We start from the raw sequence: 23,145 nt of genomic DNA on the forward strand, positions 1-23,145 counted from the left end.
CCGAAAAGGCAACCCTTAGAATGGGAGAAAATATTTGCAAACAAAGCAACTGACAAAGGATTAATCTCCAAAATATACAAGCAGCTCATGAAGCTCAATATCAAGAAAACAGAAACCCAATCCAAAAATGGGCAGAAGACCTAAATAGACATTTCTCCAAAGAAGATAACAGATTGCCAATAAACACATGAAAGGATGCTCAACATCACTAATCATTAGAGAAATGCAAATCAAAACTACAATGATCTATCACCTCACACTGGTCAGAATGGCCATATCAAAAAATCTACAAAGAGGGCTTCCCTGGTGGCGCAGTGGTTGAGAGTCTGCCTGCCGATGCAGGGGACACGGGTTCGTGCCCTTGTCCGGGAAGATCCCACATGCCGCGGAGCGGCTGAGCCTGTGAGCCATGGCCGCTGAGCCTGCATGTCCAGAGCCTGTGCTCCGCAACGGGAAAGGCCACAACAGTGAGAGACCCGTGTTCTGCAAAAAACAAAACAAAACAACAAAAGAAAAACCCAATACATTTCTAGCATCTTATACATTTGAAAATTTGTTCTTTTCCTTCCTAATGGAACAGGTGTATAAAAAATATCTACAAAGAATAAATGTTGGAGAGGGTGTGGAGAAAAGGGAACCCTCTTGCACTGTTGATGGGAATGTAAATTGATACAGCCACTATGGAGAACAGTATGGAGGTTCCTTAAAAAACTAAAACTAGAACTACCATATGACCCAGCAATCCGACTACTGGGCATATACCCTGAGAAAACCATAGTTCAAAAAGAGACATGTACCACAATGTTCACTGCAGCACTATTTACAATAGCCAGGACATGGAAGCAACCTAAGTGTCCATCGACTGATGAATGGATCAAGAAGATGTGGCACATATATACAATGGAATATTACTCAGCCATAAAAAGAAACAAAATTGAGTTATTTGTAGTGAGGTCGATGGGCCTAGAGTCTGTCATATAGAGTGAAGTAAGTCAGAAAGAGGAAAACAAATAGTGTATGCTAACACATATATATAGAATCTAAAAAAAAAAAAAGAAATGGTTCTGATGAACCTATGGGCAGGAATGGAATAAAGACACAGATATAGAGAACGGACTTGAGGACACGGGGAGGGGAAAGGGTAAGCTGGAACGAAGTGAGAGAGTCACATTGACATATACACACTACCAAGTGTAAAATAGCTAGCTAGTGGGAAGCAGCTGCATAGCACAGGGAGATCAGCTTGGTGCTTTGTGACCACCTAGAGGGGTGGCATAGGGAGGGTGGGAATGAGACACAAGAGGGAGGGGATATGGGGATATATGTATATATATAGATGATTCACTTTGTTATACAGCAGAAACTAACACACCATTGTAAAGCAATTATACTCTAGTAAAGATGTTAAATGCACAGAAACCGTTTTCAGAATGACTTCAACATAATTAAACATTTCCAAATACAAATTTTTGTTAGAATCCCCAAGTGACACTTGATAACATCTCCATTCTCCTGACAAAGTGCTCATTTGAAATAAGTGTTTGTGTTTTTTGATAGAGATATCTGGATTTATCTAATGACTTACAGCAGTCACTGGGTTTCTAATTATTTTCTTAGAAGTGCTTTACAAATGGGTAATATTTTGTATTGTCAAAAAATTAACCTCTAGTTAATATAAACAAGTAGTTGCTTCTATCTTTAAAAGTTCTGCATGGGTATTATTGCTTTATAAAAAAATTTATATTTTGGCAATTTTTGACCTATCATACTTTAATCAACTCTCATTCTCTTACTTTGAGTTATTAAGGCAGTATGTGATTAGCTTATTATTTAACAATTATGTCCATCCTGAGCATTAATGAGTGTGCTAAACAGAGAGTCTCCTCTATCCCAGAGCTCCTAGTCTAGAGAAGGAGGTATAGTGAATAAGGCCTTTAATTGATGCATCAGATGTGATAACAGGTGCCACGAGTGCTGTGGCACTCCTTGCCCTGGTTCTGGTCCTGACCCCTGAGAGTTGGGGATGACACTGTGCATCTCTGAGCTACTTAGTAAGACCTCGTTAACCACATGGAGTTATTTTAATTTTATTTTTTTCTTTGTGGTCCCTGTGACCATAGCTTTATTTTCTGGACATTTTGTAGTTTTTCATGTGTTGCTTTGTAATAATTATTAGATTGCAGAGTCTAATAATTATTATATGCAGAGTTTTAAATTACCTATTACAGTTAACTTAGCACATGACTGAAAAAAAGAGGAGGACATTCTAAAGTCAAAAATAACTGTTGGGATACTTCTTTTATCAACTTTCTTTTTCCCCAGTGCCAACAATACATATTCATTGATACACATCTGGCAAATACAGAAATGTGTAAAGAAGTTTTAAAACATCACTCATAGAACCACCACTCTAAGACAAGCACTCTCATTTTTATGTGTGTGTTTCCTTTTGGTTTTGGACGAATTTTCTTTAGTTATAATTTTGCTCTTTTGTAGTTTGGTAGCCTGCTTCTTGTCCATATAGCATCATAACAGAAGCATTTTTGCCTGCTATTAAAACTACTAGAGACACCTTCTGACTTTCTTGGGTTTTTTTGTTCATTTGTTTTGCATTTGTGTATAATGTTGTTTATTTAACTTCAAAAGAATGAAGCTAAACTGTGAAGGCTGACTCTGGAGAATCCAGGACAGGGCATAGTAGGCAGGTCTTTGTTACACCTAAGAAATGCTTTGCTCACCACTTCCTTGCTTCCAAACAAAGTTCGTGAGTTTGTGGGTATCCCAGGTCTCTTCAGAAGGCCAAATAAACATCATGTTAAAAATTTAAAGCAAAGGGTCCCCCAGGAAGCCAATATGTGACACATTATAGGACTCTATCCAAAAATATGTCCTCTGTGTGATTACATACAGAGAGAGGATTCTCAGTAAGAAAGAAAAATAGAGCCTTATTACTAAATAAAACTCCTTCCTATATGACTACCTCACCATTTTTAGCAGTTTTTATGGCTGATATAGAGTAAAGCTTTAATCTCATTTAGTCTTTATAGAAACCCTTTGCTATCAGTACTGTTATTTTACCCATTTTCCTGGTGAGGAACACGAGGTTTGGAGCCCTGAAATAATGAAGACCTAGGTCTTAACAACCAGTATGTGGCAGAGCAGAAGTCAAATCCTGGGCCATCTTTCCCACTCTGGGTCACTGAGCCAACTTGTGATTTGTCATTTGCCTTTAAAATAATTCTGCTTCACCATTTCTTGTAACTAAAGACTACCCTAATATGCCCTATCTTTGTGTTCTCTTTGGACTAAACATTCCAATTATTCAACTATTCTTTATGACATAATCTGCTCCCAAACCCTCCTCCATCCTATACTTGTATAGCTAGTTTTAAATGTAAATTCAAACTTTAAAATTTATTTTATTGAGTTTAATCCTATCCAGTTGATTTATTAAATTTAAATAAATTTATATTTCACTACTTAAGATCATTTTGAATTCATTTTGAATATTGATTCTGGCATCTAATATATATGCTATTGTTCAATTCTGTAAACTGTATCAATGTTTTTCTATTTATTGGTCCAAATGGTTGTTACACACATTTATCAGGATCAGGTGGAGATGGATCATTTTGGCACAAGTTACAACCCATCAGGATGACCTTGTTTCATCCATTGGAGCTTCTGGTGTACTAATATCATAATAAAACACAGTTCAGGAACAGGTTAGATATTGGTCAAAAAGTAATTTTACTCTAATTTCTCTTGCATTTTAAGCCATGCATAGAGTAATCCTCTGCAGTTTGACTATTAAGTATATGTTCTCTCAGTAAAGTGTTTATTCTTTTTCCCACAAATTTCTTTACAGGAATTACTCAATAAATCCTTCCAAATGGTAGTGAAGGATTATGTTTTAATGTCATTAACATAAATTGGTGGCCTTTATTTTCTTACATTTGAACTATAGTTTAGACTGGGGGTGCAAATATATTGAAGAGCAGCCAATATAAACAAACCCTGCAATTATTTTGATGTGAAAGTGATCATCATTCTATCCCCAATTAAAAGAGATTAAGGAAACTAATAAATGATTAGATATTGAGCAAATGGAATTTTCATTTGGGATTTATAAAATGAGTTGGAGCTGCTTAGTTTTGTGCTTTTCATGAGTTTGATAAGATGGGTGATTCTGTAGGTGACTCATGTATGGAGACATCTACACCCACACTCTGATTGCGTGTGCCATGCAGGCATGTATTCCTTGGCCTGCTCTGTGGAAGCCTGTGACCTGTGCTCTTGGATACTGGACCATTTTGTTTTAAGTGTTATTATGAAGCCAGCTTAGAATCTCCTAATACATTTGGATGCCAAAATTAGATATCAGATTGTCCTTGGCAGCTTCAGTATTATAGTGAATTTTTAATTTAACAGTAACTTCTTTAATGTTTTAATTGTCATCTTAAATTTCTGATAATCAAAGTCAAACTTATCTTGGCAGGTACAAATTTGAATGAAGAAGAGATATATGAGTTTGAACAGTGGTCCACCATAGATTATGATTTTATAAGACAGGGATGTTCTGAAACAATCCTTTATAAAACATGTTCTCATCTTCTATAAGTAGACATATATATATATATATATATATATTTTTTTTTGTGGTACGCGGGCCTCTCACTGTTGTGGCCTCTCCCGTTGCGGAGCACAGGCTCCGGACGCGCAGGCTCAGTGGCCATGGCTCACGGGCCCAGCTGCTCCGCTGCATGTGGGATCTTCCCGGACCGGGGCACGAACCCGTGTCCACTGCATCGGCAGGCGGACTCTCAACCACTGCGCCACCAGGGAAGCCCTGTAAGTAGACATTTTGATACACATCAGAGAGTCAGTTCTCACCCCCCAAAAAAAGAGTGATATGAGGCATTTTTTCCTCAATATTTAAAAGACTGTAAAATGTCCCTTAGTGAAATTTGCCTAACATTGAAGTTATGTCAGAGAACTGGTTTTATAATACCACATAAACTAGAAAAACACTTGAAATTACTTGTGGAGGGTAAATTAATTTTTTATTAAGTTCCTTTATTTTACGTTCTTTAAGGTTTACAAATAAAGACAATCCTATGTGTGTTTATATTAGCTTCCTTGTATTGCTATAACTACCACAAATTTTGTCCTGAAACAATAGAGTTTATTCTCTCACAGTTCTAGAGGCTAATACTCTGAAATCAAGGTTTCCTCAGAACCTCATTTTCTTAGAAGGCTCTAGGGGTTAGTCTGTCCGTGGCTTTCTCTTAACTCTGGTGTTGCCAGAAATCCTTAGCATTCCAATCTCTTATTCTGTCCTCATTTGGAGTTCTCCCTGTGTATTTGTCTATGTCCTGTATCTTACAAAGAAGACCCTATTTCCAAATAAGATCACATTCACTGGTACTGAGGGTTAGGACTTAAACATATTTTGTTGGAGGACACAATTGAATTCATAACAGCATTCAATAGTTGAATAGGAACAGCCTAAGATGGAAGTTGGGAAAAGGACCTCAAAGACACTGGCAACTCTGATCTGTTTGGTATTTTTCAGTCAAAGTCCTGATTTGGGGCCAGCTGCTTGCACATGAAATAATCATAACCTCAGACTATCTGTCATTTAAGAAGCTTGTAATTTCTCCTTGGAGCATTTTTCCACTGACCTCTTCTTATTTCAGAAGTCTTTCAATGAGTTTTCTTAGATCAGAAACCATAAACAAATGGAGACTAGGTTTGACTGTTTGCTTAATACTGCAGTTGACAAAACAGTGCATAACATTGTTAATGGGATGACAGAAAACACTACCTTTTTTTGAATCCTAAAAGACTCTTGTGAACAAACAATTTTTGTATCTTTATAGTGTTTATACTCTAACAGATTGTTAAAACGTAAAATACGAATAGTAGTATAATAATAATTATGATAAAAGCTAAATATTTTAAGGGTATTACCTCATTTATTCCTTAGAATGACCTAATGCCACTAACATGTAACTGAGTAGGACCCTATTGGGCCTTCTTGGGACAGACCCCTGCCCCATTATCTTCTGCTTTAGCTCCTCTCTGAAGTACCCCCCAATAATAGCATCTCATATTTCCTGAGATTTTCAGATGTTAAAAACCACCACCAAATAGAAGAAATTAACTACTTGATGACCATGACCACATAGTCCCTAGACCTATTGGAGCCTAAGGATTGACATTGTTAACCCTTGTGACACCACCTTGGTACCTCACCATCAACCAATCAGAGAACTGTGCCTCAGATGACCACATTCCCTGAGATGTCCCTCCCTCACCTGGCCTTTACAAATGCTTTGCTAGAACCCTGTGGGGAGCTCGGGGTTTTTGAGTGTGAGCCACCAAAGCCACCAGTTCTCCTTGCTGGGCCCTGCAGTAAGCCTTTCCCTGCTCCAAACTCTGATGTTTCAGTTTGATTGGCCTCACTGGGGGTCAGGAACATGAACTTGCATTCGGTAACAAACACAGACTGAGGCTTGTGGACATAGGTCACTTGTCCAAGAGCTTCGCAATACAGTAAGTCCTCTACATATGAACGAGTTCTGTTCCGAGAGTGTATTCCTCAGTCCAATTTGTTCGTTAAGTCCAACAAAGTTAGCCTATGTACCCAGCTAACACAATCAGAGGGCAAGCTGCAATTTCACTCACGCCTGACGTTGATGGAACCCACGTTTGCATCTTCGACACAACTTGAAGGTTTGTTATGTAGGGGACTTACTGTAATTTGGGAAGCAGGCTTTGAACCTGGTGGTGTGAGCCTACACACAAGCTCTCACCCTCCCAGCTATGTGTTGTTTTTGTTTTTGCTTTCTATTCAAGGCAGATGAAATTGCTCATCAGTATAATTTGTTTTGAGGCAATTGTAGATTCACATGAAGTTGAGAGAAATAATACAGAGGGATTCGTTGTTATCTTTTACCCAGTTTCCCTCAGTGGTTACATCTTGCAAAAAAGTCATTCTGTATCACACCCAGTATATTGACGTGGATATTGTCAAGATCCAGAAAGTTTCCATCACCACAAAAATGCCCCTTGTTGCCCTTTTATAGCCACATCGACCCCTTCTTTATCCCCTGGCATTCGCTAATCTGATCATTTTTATAACTTTGTCATTTCAAGACTATTTTATAAATGAAATCATGCAGTGTGGAATCTTTGGGAGTTGGCTTTTTTCACCCAGCGTAATCCTCGTGAGGTTCATCCAGGTTGCTACAGGCATCAGAAGTTAGTTTATTGTATAGCTGACTAATGTTCCGTGGTCTGAGGTTACCACGGTTTGTATAATATTCACCTGCAAAGGACATTTGAGCTGTTTCCAGTTTAGAGCTATTATTAATAAAGCTGCTATGAACATTCATGTACAAGTTTGTTTTTTTGCGGTACGCAGGCCTCTCACCGCCGCGGCCTCTCCCGTTGCGGAGCACAGGCTCCGGACGCGCAGGCCCAGCGGCCATGGGCCACGGGCCCAGCTGCTCTGCGGCACGCGGGACCCTTCCGGACCGGGGCACGAACCCGTGTCCCCTGCATGGGCAGGCGGACTCTCAACCACTGCGCCACCAGGGAAGCCCCATATACAAGTTTTTGTGTGAAGATAAGTTTTCATTTCTCTGGGATCAACCCCAGGCGTGCAATTTTTGCCTCATGTGTTAGTTGTGTATTTATATGCAGTTTTATAAATGAACCTGCCAAACTGTTTTTCAGAGTGGCCCATGCACTGAAATCTATTCTTTTATACCTTGTTTATAGCTTTTGTGTTTACAGATTTAACATTTGGAATTTATACTTCCCTCAAGTCACACTAAAGGTTTGATATCAAATGCAGTGTGTAGTGGTTTGGGGCCTGGATTTGAATCATGTATTTTCCAAGGCTCTTTTTCTGGACTGAGTCACTTAAATAGCAGCCGAGCCTAGCACTCTGCTCAGCTTTCATATCATGGCAAGATTTTATTTTTCTCTACTTATTAACTCTATCCTGTATGTTGAAAGAATATACTTTCTAGGAGTTTTTAATGGTTATGAATTAAATAATGCTTTTTGTATGTTTAAAGGTACACCCAATTCATTTTATCCTCAATTATAGCCCTTCCAATATTTAATAATTGAACTTTTGAAAGTATTATATTAAGTCTATAACTAAATACTGTTGCTATTTTATTGCAGTAGCTGTTTATGTAGGTGCCATTACCTTGCTCTCCTCCATTAAAATTTGTTTGTAGATGGCTCCTTTATAAGTATCCCTTGTAAACACCTCTTGCAATAAATGGATATCTCTAGACATTGAAAGATAGCCTCTCTCCAGCAGGACAAATCAAGTGTATTTATTTCTTAACCCTTATAAATCATATCTCAGCTTCAGTGCTTATGGCTGTTGTATTTTTCCTTTGGTGTGTTTTTCTGCATCATTTCTGGTTTTTCTGCATCATTTCTGGCTTTGCTATTTGATTAGTCCTGTAGTGTTTTGCTTTTTTCTCATTTTCAATTGTTTTTTCCTTCATAATTAACTTTCCACTTTATCCTCCTAGTTTTATTTTACTTTCCTAATCCCTCCGATCTTTATGATATCTCAGCTTACACATAGTTCAACAATAAATTTTTTATAGTTGCAGAGTGTATATATATGCGTAGGTAAAGCTAAGAAATGAATATAGTTTTTTAAAGCACTTTTTGCATTTTAATTTCCAGATAAGTCATAGGCAGTTAACATCATAAGTTATAGGAATTCAAAAGTTAAATTTTAAAAGTTTAAAAATGAGTGCTCAAAAAACTTGGGATTGTTATGAACAATCAGAAGTTACCTACTGTTTTTAACAATTACAGATAATCTGTGTGATTTTCATGTCATCCCTGAATATTTGTCCCTTCATGGACTGGAATTATCAAGTGAGAACCACACCTCACTAAACCTTAGGGAACTATACTTTCATCAAATGGATTGATCTTCTCAAGCAAATAAAAACCTTATTTCTTTGTTAAAAATGAGTGTTATGTGCCAAAGAGAACTGTAATGAACACCAAAAAGTCATCAATTAGTAGTATGATATCATGCGTAGGAAGTGCGCAACTTGATGAAGAGTTCTCAGCCTTGGCACTGTTGACATTTTGGACCAGAGAATTCCTTACTGTGGGTGGCTGTCCTGTGCATCCCTGGCCCCTACACACTGAATGCCAGTAGCACCCTCCCCACAAATCCTTATAATTAAAAACATCTCCAGACATTGTTCTTGTTTGGGATGGGGGTGGGGTCAAATCTCCCCTGTTGAGAACCACTGGACTCAAATAAAATGTCATTCGAAAGAAGATGGCACCTTATACAAGATTGAGACATTTATGAAAGTTTCCTCATTGGCTTCCTGGTGCATGTCAATAGATTAAGTTAAATGTAATTAGGTAATAAAAGAAACAAATTTTACTTCTTCATACCGTATCTCTCACATGAGCAGAGAGCTTGGTATTTATTCCTCCTTCTGCGCATGGAGGAGTGAGAGTGTGTTACCCAAAGCTCCACCATAATACCATGTGGGGCAGGAAGACGGTATTGCCCAGAACTCAGATGCCACATTGCACAGCCTGACGGTCTTGGGACCCAGGGACAGGTTCAGTCTCCTTGGCCTGGATCAAGTTATGGCTCAAGCTGAGGACCCTCTAGGAGACCAAAAGGGACATGTTCTGTTTTTATTTTTGTATCAGATTTACTCTTTAGGCTTTCATTACTGCTAGATTTTCTCTGTAAAAACTCTGAGCCTAGGGATGGACGTAGGCTTATCTGCACTAAAATAGTAACGTAAGGTACCCTGTATCTTCCTCACTCCTCATCTCTGCCTTCCTATATGCTGGATCTTTTTCTGATCTTTTCTCCCCCAGCAGAACTTATGACCCTATTTATTGTCCATTCCTTCACGACTTCTGTCTATGAGTAGTGACTCTTGTTACATATTTTCAGGTAAGGAGTTAATAAATGGTAATGGCTTCCTGGGTTACCCTCCCAAATCAGATTCAATTTTTGGTAAACCTGAGACCAAAAAGTCTGAGTGAAGTGGAAAATTGTAAACTAGGGCACGGCCACTGACAAAGATGTTTTTGGTCAAATAAGCCCTTTTGTGCTTGTAGCACATCATAGGGTTGTACTTTGTTTGAATCCACACAATGAAGATCCTGATTTCAAAAGCCTAGAAAGTCCCTTATTTGATTGAGATAAGGTCCAGTCCAGTATCTCATGCAGGGAATTATGGAACAGATAACATTTTGTGGGCATGAGGGATGGGGCATGAGCTCAGATAGGCAGATTTTAATTCCTATGAGAAATCTGAATTGTCTTTGATGTCCTGAAGTTTTTTATCACCTGTATGTTGTCAAGCCATCAAATTTCAGGAGTTCATGCTTTGAACCATCACTTGAATATTCTTGTCACGTCCTCACTGAGACTTTGAACTCTGAAAGACTCTCCTAGCTACTTGTCTCTCCTCCACTCCCCTGATACTGCCAGACTAATTGTTTTAAACACAAGTTTTGCTGAATCACAACAGTCTCCAGTGGCCCTCCACACCTGGCTCCATTTTGTCTATTCAACTTTATCTCCTACCCCTAATACAAGGATCCTAATTTCCAGCAGACCAAGGTTTTTATTTTTTATTATTTTTTTTTTTTAAATTAACTCCTGAATGCACCAAGTGCATACCTGTTCTGTGCTTTTCTTATGCTTTACATTTTTATGTGGGATGAAAATATTCCTTCTTTCCACCTGATGATATTCTTACTCATTGCCCCAGGTTCACCTGAAGCCCCCCTCCTGTGCAAGGCTATCCGTAACTCTTTTATTCCATATTGATCTCTACTTGCTTTTATTCTGAAAGCATTGACTACAGACAGTACTCATTTTGGCCCTTAGCAATATATGTCTTTGTTCAAAGTGGATAACAAACAGTTTTGTGTGTACTTTTTGCCTCTTCATCTAATTAATAAGTTCCTGGAAAACAAGTGTTCTGTGCTTTTTATATTTCATCAGGATATATGTATAACAAGTAATCAGTAAGATTTATATAAATGGCTGGCCAGGCATTGGTTTTCTTCTAATTCTATTTTAGAATATTTTAAAACCAAAAAGAAACTGATCACACCATGTGTAATCCCAGATTAAAGGTAAGGAGGGTGGACTTTCTGGATATCAGAAAAGGAAGATGTATTTCCTTAGATGAGAAACTAAAGTTAGAGGTAACCTGGAAAAGGAATATCAGCTAGCAGTCTGTGAATAGGATTCTGTTTAGTTTATTTGTGATAGATATGTGAATTATGGTATTATTATTGCCACTTTGGATATGAAATGTATGTCATATTGAGCTACTGGTACTCATTTTTATGAGTAAATGTAAAAATAACAGTTGACACGGATTATGAAACATTTGATTACAGAATTCTAACTGATCTTGATTTCCTTCTTTTTAAATACCCAGATACCTCTCATCCCTGCACGAATGGGCATTTGAAAGTGCCATTGTCAAAGGTTTGCAAGCATGGAGAACTCATCAATGCTTTCCTCCTTGAATGACGAATGTAAATTAGACAATTACATTGAACCTCACTACAAGGAATGGTATCGAGTAGCTGTGGACACACTGATTGAACAGGGGTTAGATGCATACCAAGAATTTCTTGCCAAGGAACGAGTGTCAGACTTTCTAGCCGAGGAAGAAATTAATTATATTTTGAAAAATGTTCAAAAAGTGGCACAAAGCACAGCATATGGTACTGATAATTCCTGCGATGATACCTCATCTTCAGGGACTTATTGGCCCGTTGAGTCTGATGTGGAAGCTCCAAATCTTGAATTGGGCTGGCCATATGTGATGCCTGGACTCGTAAGGGGTACCCAAATTGACCTCCTCTTTCATCCACCAAGAGCACAACTATTTACAATTAAGGAAACCATTCGGAAGATGATAAAAGAAGCAAGAAAGGTAATATTTCTATTTATAAATGAAAAATTTGAAATGTGGAAAATCACCAGAGTAGTATAACAGACATATATGTTAATGAAAGAGTCTCCATATGTATAGACCATGCCTATGTCAGGAAATATATATATGGATACGTAGAAAGGTTGTAACTTCCCATACCTTGTAAATATCTGAGAGAGTGGTGTTGGGTTCCTACTACAGGTGGAGATTTCCTTCTCTTCATCACGTACATGAGAGATCTTCACCCATGAAGGCTGAGGTGTATGGACCGGAAAAGAGATGATTTGATGTATTCATAGCCTAAATCACTTACATTTTCCTTAATCTCTGAAAGGAAATATGTGGTTGGCAAATCTGGTGAATTTTTCTTTGTTCTTAACAGGACTGAGCCCTAATTCTTGTTCTGGATATAGTTTATCCTATTAAATAAAGCATAGATTTTCTTATTTATTTCCTAAGTTGTGTGAAAATGGTGAAAAATCAGGCTTGATAATGTAAAATTCTAAAGTAAAGTCCTGAGGTGCTTAGCATTTTAGGGCCTCTGTACTCTCTCTTAAATATTTATATTGGTTTATAAATCTCAGAAATTCTATTTTAAAGCTCAGATAAAACTGTAGAAATGTTCTTTTAATCAATCTAATAAAGCTTCTTGGGAGTTTTCTATGTACTCACCACCATGATGGATGCTTTGGAAACTACAACAAAATTTCCCAGGCTGTTTATTGAGTTTTAAAGTATATGATCAAAAAGTTATGATTGTTAACTATGAAGTGTCTATTTCTTAGTTATGGATACTATACAGTATAGAAATTTAGACCTAAAAGGGGCCTTGTGATGCACACATACACGGCATAGCTTTCTTTCATGTCAACAAGACACAGAGATGCTTGGGAAAGCATGCTTTTATGAAGTACAGACATATTAGACCCTTGAAACCCACAGGGACTTGGTAGTTTAGAAGACAGGCAACTAAGAGCCTCCCGTTCACATTAGGAAGACACAGTGTTCCAAGGCTACTGTCAAACTCAGGCTTTGCAAAAGTAAGGTGATTTTTTTTTTCCCTGGACCTTTTAAACTCAAATAACCTGACCTTGTAACCATATTAACTCCTTTAGCAGGGTTACATCAAGGGAGCACTAATCTATTCCAGTTGTTAAACATTAGCTATAGAATCAGGTACATGGTAGGTGTCCAAACTTTCATTGAATGAATTGAACTGTCAGTTCAATTTTCTGAATTGAACCATGAGGATTTTTAAAACTGGACTATCCTGTGCTCTGAGAACAAAGTATACAATTGTATTTTGTGAAACAACAGAAGTCAAGAAAATATATGAGTCCTTGTAAAGGTAAAACAACAAATATCAAGTACGAACATTTGTGAATTTCTTCTTGGGGAGACAATATGTTTTTGAACTACAGTGTTAACTGAAAATTGAAAAATACATCAGTGAAGCTTAATATTTGTTATTATGGTAAACTTAGTAGTTATGAGTTCATCAGCCTGCACCACAGCTAATCTCCTACGGGGCATTGCATTTCTGTGGCACAAAATGAAATTCAGGAGCTAGCATGAGTTCTTGGGCTAGCACTTACTGGAAACTGAACATTAGTCATGACCATCTGATGTATTTTTCTTTCTAATGTGGCAGCTATTTATTTAGTGAGCCTCTAAAAGTAATATCCTCTGCCTGGTCATCGTCTGCTTAGAATTCCTACTTGAATTAACAAGCTGAGGAACTCAAAGTCCAAACTGTAAAACAATAATGTAATGCTTTGCTTCTCTTTCACCAAATCTAAGTGGCATAAAATAAGAAAGAATTCTACCTTTATACATACCCAAGGTATGTATATTACCTTGTATATACATAGCCAAGCTGAATTCAAAGAAAGAGAATTATTTGAATTTTATAAGTTGAGTATATTGAAATTGAATATAAATCATAATAGATTACTTAGTGGTTTTCTTTCCTTTTTTTTTTCCCGAAAGCATTGGAGAATGTGTTTGTTTCTAGTCAGATGCAATAAATATTGAGGTTAAATGGGCTATAAATGCATGGGATGTATATTTTGCGAATATTTTGGAAATTTCTTCATATGTCACTATGTTAGTTTAAAGATTTTTGAAGGATCCAATACTCCAGAGAAGAAAAAGTTATTGATCACATTTTTACAAAATTTTAGACTATTTAGCCCATAACTGAACAAGGTCCTGTGAAAAATGTTAAAATAAGAAGAGCAAATATTATTATGAAATACCAGCTTGTTGAAACACGTTGCCTTTTAAATATTCTGCCTGCTTTTCATGACTATCATTTATTCAGCAGGTAAGTTAGGCTCTTGTAAACCTTCAGAATCAAGCCTGTTAGTTATTATGATAAACTTCTTTTTTCTGAACTATTTTCAGAGGACAAATTCTCTTTATTGGTAACTCTCAATGAATTGTCATGACAGGATGAAATGTATGAAGAGGATGATCTTTTTTTTCATAAAGTATTTGAATAATGTTTATTTTAGTGAATAGAATAAAGTTTTTTGCCTCTGTGAAATTATTTTGTTAATCAACATTACGAAACTCTGTGGAGCTATGAGGCCATAACAAGTAGAGCTAGGAACCAGCAAAGCAGAATCCAGGAAATGATCTCAGAGAAGAACTTAAATTCGTTTTCACTGCTCTGTTTGCAATTAAGATAAGGTGCTTATGAAAATAAATGTCATATAATGGAAAAAAAAATCTTAAAATAATAGAAAGGAGCCAAAAGCAGTTTTCTTAGAGGTCCAATCATTTGAAGTCTGATCATAACCACTGAAAATACTTTGTTTTTGAATTTCATTAATTTATATGCATTAGTTTTATTATCTCTGAATCATTCTGTTTTTATAAGCAGAATATAATCTTTATAGTATTTCAAAAATCCATAGATTTGTTTGTATTTGTTCATTTCATTTATGTCAGTTGTCACAGGTTATTCAGAGAGATTTTTTTTTTCTTCTTTTGTTTCCATTTCTTTTTTTCTTTTCTTTTGTATATTTGCTTATTTGGCTATTTGACAATTTTCCTTTGGGAAAATCTAATTACAGGTAATACCCTGTGCCCTAAAATGGTCTTATTTTTATTTACTGGCTCTTTCCTAACTTCCTTCTATTTTTCACTGTGTGGTTGACATAATTAAATTTGGTTCAACTTTATAAAGTCTGATAGCATCTAGCAAGACTTTTCCCAGGTAATTATCTGTCTGTCAAGAGGTGTTCCCAAGATGATATATGCATTTATTCCTAATTACTTCTACTTTGTGTTATGAAAATGTCCCCTCTAATTACTTTAAAAAGTCATCTTTCACTAAAGTCATTTTTCTTCTGTCCACTCGTGATAAATATCCCTAAAGTAACCATTTCTGGTAGTCTTGAATATGTAAATGTTTAACCAGAATGCTGTTGGCCTCTGTTTCCTAATTCTAGGCTAGCATCTTCCATAAGATGTGACTCTTACTCTTGTGAAATATGGGGTCGAGAAGATACATAAGCAAAAGTCTAGTGAGAATTAGGGCAGAAGTGATTCCTGAGGTGCTCTGTCCTGCATCTCCTGAGTTCAGATCTTGGTTGCTCCCTGAGTCACTGTTCCTAGGTGTGTCTGTTACAGCCTCAGAATTCTTAGTAATACAGAGAAACATTTACTACCAGGTGGCCCATTGCCACAAAAGGGAAGGTGGACTAATGATGGGGGCTTCTGGGATTTGATGGGTGTTATAAAAGTAGCACTGGACTAGAGGCTTGATAGCTAACTAGTTATGGATTGAACAAGTCATTGTACACCACAGGTATCTTCACTTGTTTAATGAAAGACATGAAGCAAAGCATTTTAGGGTTTTTTAAATCGAATGTTCTTATCCAAATCTCTAATAGCACTTACCACCTCAAGATTATTTCAATATGTTATACTGAATTAGTTCATTATATGAATAATAATAATTGTGTCATAGTGTGTCACTTTCATCACTATTACTTTGCAGCCATATCCTGCCCAGCTAAGTGATATTTATGTGTTTGTCAGTGCCTTTATTAGACTAGGGTTATCTCTCTCCTGATATTCCCAATTTTTATTAAGAATTTCCTCTCTGCACCCTCCCATTCCAACACAAAGAATATTTCTTTGTTTAAATTTGAGTCAAAATTAGTTTCTTCCAAAAAATAGCTTTTACTTAGTAAGATTTAATGACATTAGTATCCTGTGACATTAATTTGAACAGCTTTTCTTTGAATAAAATGCATTTTATGTGTGTGTATATACGTGTGTGTGTGTGTGTGTGAGAGAGAGAGAGAGAGAGACAGAGAGAGACAGAGAGAGACAGAGAGAGACAGAGACAGAGACAGAGAGAGAAAGAGACAGAGAGAGAAAGAGAGCGAGAGATCTTGTTAAAAATCTTTTTAAAATTGTACTGACTTTACAATGTTAACTCTCACTGTGTCTGCATGGGAATACTCTCTATATGCCAAACTCCTGGTTCTCTACTCCTATCCTCCACTACTAACAATAACCCTGATGATTTTAACACAGTTACTTTAACATAGTTCCTTTAACACAGTTACACAGAAAGCTGCAGCCTCTTTTAATTGCCAATTTCAAATAATGCTCTTTTTCAAAGAGACTTCTTGGAATGACATGAAGGCTCTGAATCTCAGAGTCAGTTAGGGCTGGGTTGAATCCCAACTCAAACAGCTGTTTGCACTAGACATTATACTACAAACTCTCTGAGCTTTAGTTTTCTCGTCTGTAAAACGGAGATGCTAATACTCCATAGGATCCTTGAGAGAGTGGAATGAATTGGCTGACCTATCTACCATGACACCTCCACATGTTTAATACCCTGCGTGTGGTGTTGAGATGATGGTGACCCCTTCTTCTCCTTCTTCTACTTTTCCTCTTACTACATTACTCCAGACCTTTATTTTGTCAAAGAATCCATCAGCCTGTATTTTTAAAATTAATTTTTATTGGAGTGTAGTTGCTTTACAATGTTGTTAGTTTCTACTGTACAGCAAAATGAATCAGCTATACATATACATATATCCGCTCTTTTTTGGATTTCCATCCGATTTAGGTCCCTACAGTGTATTAAGTAGAGTTACCTGTGCTATGTGGTATGTTCTCATTAGTTGTCTGTTTTATACGTAGTATCAATAGCATATATGTGTCAATCCCAATCTCCCAACTCCTCTCACACCCCCGCTTCCCCCTTGGTATCCATACATTTGTTCTCTACATGTGTCTCTATTTCTGCTTTACAAATAAGATCATCTATACCATTTTTTCTAGATTCCACATACATGCATTAATATACAGTATTTGTTTTATCAGCCTGTATTTTTGCATCACTGTGATTTGGCATTTCTTCTTTAAAAGTGAGAGCAATGAATGACCAGGTCCAGTATGTAACAAGACAGCATCTTACCAGGAATGCCAGCCAGGGTTATTAGCTGTTGTTGAAATGACTCAAACCCATTTCTGAAGTATCGTGGTGATTATGTACACTGCATTAGCAATCTACATAGCATTTTCCCAGTATTACTGCTTAGAAAGTTCAAAATGGGAAAATTTTGATTCAACATAAGTTTGTATATTTGAAAATAAGACCCACTGTGAAGACAGCTTAGATGTATGAATTTTATACTCTGGATGTGCAGAAAAGGCATCTCTTTTATGGACAGGTATTCAGAGTTGAAGAAAAAATTATAAACCTGCTTTCTTACATAAAGATCCAAAGATCTGAAAAGATACAGAGTTCTGGTGAAAAGCTAAGGTGGAGGTAGGGGAACATTCTGTAGACCAAGAGGAAAAACGGTAGTCATTCCATTTTCATCTTGAATTTTAAAAGTGATAATTTTATTAGATTTTTAAATAAAGACATTATACAAGGGTTCCATATTTATAAAAAAGAAGAGCAAGTTTTTGTAAGTTTTTAAAGTTCATATTTATTATAGACCTGCCATTTAGGGTCAAAAGTTGGTTTAAGTAACTCTGAGTTTATGAACTATTATTACTTACTAAATATTCTGATGTAATTCAAAAAGTAATATTAGGTATATTATTTAAGGTCTACCATAATTAGTCTTAGATTAAAAGACTTTGCTTTCCTGATAGAGTGGCTGTTTTTCTGCTCTGTGGAAGCAAAAAATCTGGTGTACGAAAAAATAAAAAAAATTGTTATATAAGACCTCCAGCTTGGTTTGTATACTAAAGTCATGTGTGATTTATGAGTTTCAGATGCTTTACCAGGCTATGTCTTATCAGGTAAAGTCTTAAATCACCCATGATTTTCATTTTTAACCGATTTGAATTATTATTATTGAATTTGAATTATTTCAGAGTGAGCATGATTTATCTGATTAAGGGAAATGTTTTTAAGACCATTTTCTGTTCTCAGTTTTTACCCTTTGGTACTCTTTAATTCTTTTTCTTTTCTTTTTCCAAAATAAGCTGTGAGAAGCAATTCCTATAGGGACTGCATGTGGTGTGTACAATCTTTCTCTTGAACTTTGAGAGAGCCTGTTATTGACCATGGGACAAAATTTAGTTCTTTGTATTCTGGGTTCTCTGAAATAGACAGTTTATTTTTTATGATAATTTGTTTACTCATTTTCCTTCCTGTCATAGGATTAAATTTTTAAAAACTTATTTATTTATTGAAGTGTGTAATATTTTTCTGATAATACACCTTTAGTAGTTTGTTGGAATGGCAAAGCTAATCATAAAACATTATGATCATAAAACATTCAGTTTTCCTAATGTCTAAATAATACTTAAAGTTCATAGGGATAGAATTTAGCAGTTTTGCAAACTCAAATGCCTTTAGAGCCAAGCCAGAAAAATAACCCTGCACAGGAGAACGGGGCAAGTAGTATTCTAATAGGAAGCGGAAGGAACATGGATGAAGAGAACTCTGTAGGCATCTTTGTTTAAAATGTTATACATAAAATGTAGTTTGCAGCTGAATGGGATGATAAGCTTAGGACCTCAGGTACACATTGAAGTATCTTATCAAATGTTAACTTCCATGAGAATAAAGGGATATAACTTTCTTTTGCTTATCTGTCCTCCTAATGAGATGTGAAATGTAATGGGGGGTTGCTATGGGGACCCTTTTGAGATGAGGGTGGCTCTCACACCAGACGGATGTTTGTATTCCAAGGATTCTGCCTATTCTCCTGTAGTTGCCACAGATTCATCATGTGGCATATACTTTTATATCAATCATTCATGTCTTTTAACTAGTCGCTCTTCAAATTATCTTGAAAAACGTTGCTTTTATTATCAGGACTGGAACTAGCATCTGATTTTGAGTAAAAGATTTATCTTATGTTATCTAGTAACAGGAACACGTAATTTATTGAGCACTTATGTGTCATGTACTGGTCAGTATTTTGCATGCAGTACTTTAAACTGACCTTCATACCTTCCTGTGAAATAGGTACTTTTATTATCCATACTTTACTGATGAATAATCTGCTTTCTTGTGATAGGTGTGACTAAGTCAGTGGTAATGATCTAAAAGGGTCATAACTGGAAACTATTAATAGCTGCATATTCCCAAATGGAGGTTTTAGAAGACCTGGTTGAGAGGGTCTGGGATGGAGACCAGTTGGTGGGGATGTGGAAGCACTGGTTTCTAAATGGGTCAGGTACAAAGCCATTGTGGGGTTACTATTAGAAGTCAGAAGTGACCTACTGGAAATGACAGAAGGTTATGATACGTAGATGAGATGTAGCACCTAGAATGCAGACTAAATCAGAATGTACTGAACAGAAACGGGTTCTCTGAGTTTCAAATAAAGGGGACATTCAAAGAAGTAAGAGAAGGGCAGTCAATGAGGTTGTCCTCTGGCCTCTTCTTGGTTCAACTATGACTGGGTCAGCCAGCCTTTGGCCAGTCTTAACAGGTGACAAGTATGGCAAGCTACTCATTCATTCAGCAAATATTTATTTAATGTCTGCTGTGTGTCAAGTAGAGTTCTAAATTCTGAGGATACGGAAGAGAATAAAGTACCAAAGAAACTCTATCTTTGAATGGAGCTTACTGACAAATAGGGAGATTTAGATATTAATAAGCGTAATAAATTAGGAGTGCTATGGAAAAAAACAAAACACAAATATGGCTGGGTAAGGAGTGCTGATTAAGAGCGGTGGCAGGGGTTAGTTTGCGATTTTAAATTGGTTGTTCAGAAGAGGCCTCATCAAGAAGGTGACATTGGAGTCAAGATTTGAGGTAAGAAGGAATGAGCCCTGCATCTCTTTGAGGGCAGAGCAGACTAGACATAGGGTAAACTTTAGGGCAGGGACATGCCTTCTTGTTTGTTAGAGGAACAGTATGGATGCCAGTTCCTGGACCCAAGAAAGCAAAGGGGAGATGAGTTAGGTGAGTTCAGAGAGGTATCATGGAGGTCCTCATGGACCATCACAAAGACATTGGCTTATGCTCCATGTAAAATGGGGAGCCACTGGAGAATTTTGGGCAAAAGAGAGACATGATCAATTTGAAATATGCTTTATTTTAAAAGGACATATCTGGCTGCAGTATTGAAAATTGACTATAGGGGCTTAAGAATAAGCATAGCAGAGGCTATTACAATAATTCAAATGTGAGATGATATTGTCTTAGATCACCAGGATGGTAGCAGTGCTGGTCAGATTTTGGATATATTTTGAAGGCAGTAAAATGTGGGGTATGAAATAAGTTTAATAATATAAGATGACCCCAAAATTTTTGGCCTGAGCAACTAGGATTATGGCATTGTCCTTTGAGGTTGGCCTCAGAGTCATGAGAGAGTTGGAATCAGAAAGCAGGCAGAGACCAAGGCACAGAGGCTTTTAAGTTATCATTTTCACCAGAGCCCTGAGATAGTTGACTGGTGATGGCAGCCACCAAGAGCAACATGTGTCTAAATAGAGATTAGGGTTCAGATTAGAATCTACATCCAGCGTGGCTGGACTTGGAAATAGTTCTGGTCCTGAGCTCTTAGGTGAGAGGCGGCCTAGGAAGTACCTGGATAAGCCTCAGATACAACGAAGTAGGTAAAAAAAAACATGTGAGATAAGAAGACTGTCTGGATGATGACCCGGGACCTGATAAGGCAGGAGGTTATATAACCTGCTGAGAAACAGAGTCTCCCAAAGGCAAGTGTTAAGCAACCCCATGTGCTGGTCAGGTGAGGGGAAAAACAAGAACTGGGAGGGTGCCTTTGGGACCTCACTTTCTTCAGAGGTCACCTTGGGTCATACATGTTGAGGAGTAGGAGATGTACTGTGGAGAGCTTGACATTTTAGACAACAGGGAATGTGGGGGGAGTAGAGTGGGGCTGTAAAAAGGAAGGCGGTGGGGGGTGTGTGTTGAGATCAAATTGTGAAGGTCCTTCAGTCCAGCTTTGTGGGTATGGACAGTGAGAGGTCATGAAATGTTTCTGAGTAATACCATTACATCCGATCCTGGATATATTAACATTTTGTTGGTTAGCTAAAATGTAGAGGGAAATATAAAACAGTTTGTAACATATGTTGGGATAATGCTCACCAGCAGACTGATAATGGCCTGGAGCTGACGACGTCTTCTTGAAATGAGAATATACCTTCAATTTCCTGCAGGAATAGAAAACTATAACTACTTAATTCTGTGCCCTAAAGAAGATGATTTAGGGGGTAGGTCTTAAAGCTATTTAAAAATGTCTTAATATTTTAAGTCAATAAAATTTATTTCTGTATAAAAAGTCTCAACTACATACTATATTATATATAGTTTATATGTCTTTATTGAATCCCTGCTATGTTCAAGACAATCTGTTAGGTCATACAAGTAGAAAAATAAACACTTCAAGTGGTTTAGAGTCTAATATTTGGGGGATGTGCTCAAAGATTTCTGGGAGTTGTACAGATAAGAGGTTGAGGGTGTATGGACATTATGTGAGTGACCTATGTATTACAAAGGGGCTGGATTTTTTTCCCACCTTTTTACTCTGTGTATCAGAGTGTTATAGAGATATTTCCTGAAGTTTCAAAGTAGAAAAGTTTTGATGTAGTTGAAATGCCTTCAAAATATTTGCTGGCAGAGACAGATTACTAGTTCAATGATTGCATAGAATAAAGGTTTATTTTTTCTTATTATCAGAGTATACCTATTCCTTATAGAAAATATGGGGGAAAATACAGGAAGGGGTTAAGAAAATAAACTTTAGAAATTTTCTTCCCTCTAAGATATAAATAGATGGATAGAGAAGTACATGTGCACACAACTGTGTGTGTGTGTGTGTGTGTGTGAGAGAGAGATCTCTGAACACCCAATATTAGATCGCTGAAATAGAATGTTCGCATGTAAAATAGTTGAGATCATATTTGAAATTATGTATAACAATTTGCCTCCTGCTTTTTCCACTTAGGATTTTTCCCGTAATAAAATGCTTGATTTCCTGTGCTGATAAGCAAAGGCATATAGAACAGGGGCAGGGGAGGCTGCTTGGGTGCAGGTAATAAGGAAGTTCATTGTCTCTTGGGAATTTGAAAACAACAATAAGTCTGACTAAAAGGCAGTGTGCTTTTTTTATGACACCGTGTGCTGGCAGAGACCGTGTGAATAATATCAGGGATAATGTGCTCTTTCACCAGGGCAGCCTCTGCTGCAGACAGGGCGGATCCCTGCTACCTGGACCCGTACCTACCCTCCTCCCACCCCTCGGCACACCAGTACTGATATGATGAGCATCTCCCAGTAATATTCCTTTAGAAAGCCTTTAGAATTTAGAAATGAAGAAAGCCTCATAACTATTTTTGCATAATTATTAGCTACTCAATAATTAATCTCAAAGCTTTAAAAGCAGAAAAATCAGTAAGTGTACATTTTCTTTCCTTTGGGCTGTATTAATGTCTTATTAATCATCACCTATCAATTTTCCCCCTAAGAAGTCAAACAAATATTTTAAATAAGTAAATAAATGTGAAAATGCAAAAACATTGCCATTTGGCTAAATATCAATCCAATATGTGCTACTGGAAAATCCATAATCATGAGAAAAAATCAGTATCTGAGTCACAGTACATAGTCATACTCAAGCCTGCTGAAATTTGGGAGCAGTTACTTAAAAACAGAAAAGAATCTCGGGTTAGTGACCAT

At 37.0% G+C, this 23,145-nt stretch overlaps 1 protein-coding gene across 1 annotated transcript in view; it reads left to right on the plus strand.

Moving 5' to 3' along the window:
• Positions 1-23,145, plus strand: part of FAM83B (family with sequence similarity 83 member B) — an 86,440-nt gene that overhangs the window by 7,948 nt on the left and 55,347 nt on the right. Inside the window, exon 2 of the mRNA XM_067753437.1 lies at positions 11,490-11,993. Coding sequence (XP_067609538.1) covers positions 11,550-11,993 — 444 coding nt within the window. The 5' untranslated portion in view covers positions 11,490-11,549. The remainder of the gene's footprint in view (positions 1-11,489; positions 11,994-23,145) is intronic.

The sequence above is a fragment of the Pseudorca crassidens genome, chromosome 10, assembly GCF_039906515.1.
Source record: "Pseudorca crassidens isolate mPseCra1 chromosome 10, mPseCra1.hap1, whole genome shotgun sequence".
Lineage (NCBI taxonomy): Eukaryota > Metazoa > Chordata > Mammalia > Artiodactyla > Delphinidae > Pseudorca > Pseudorca crassidens.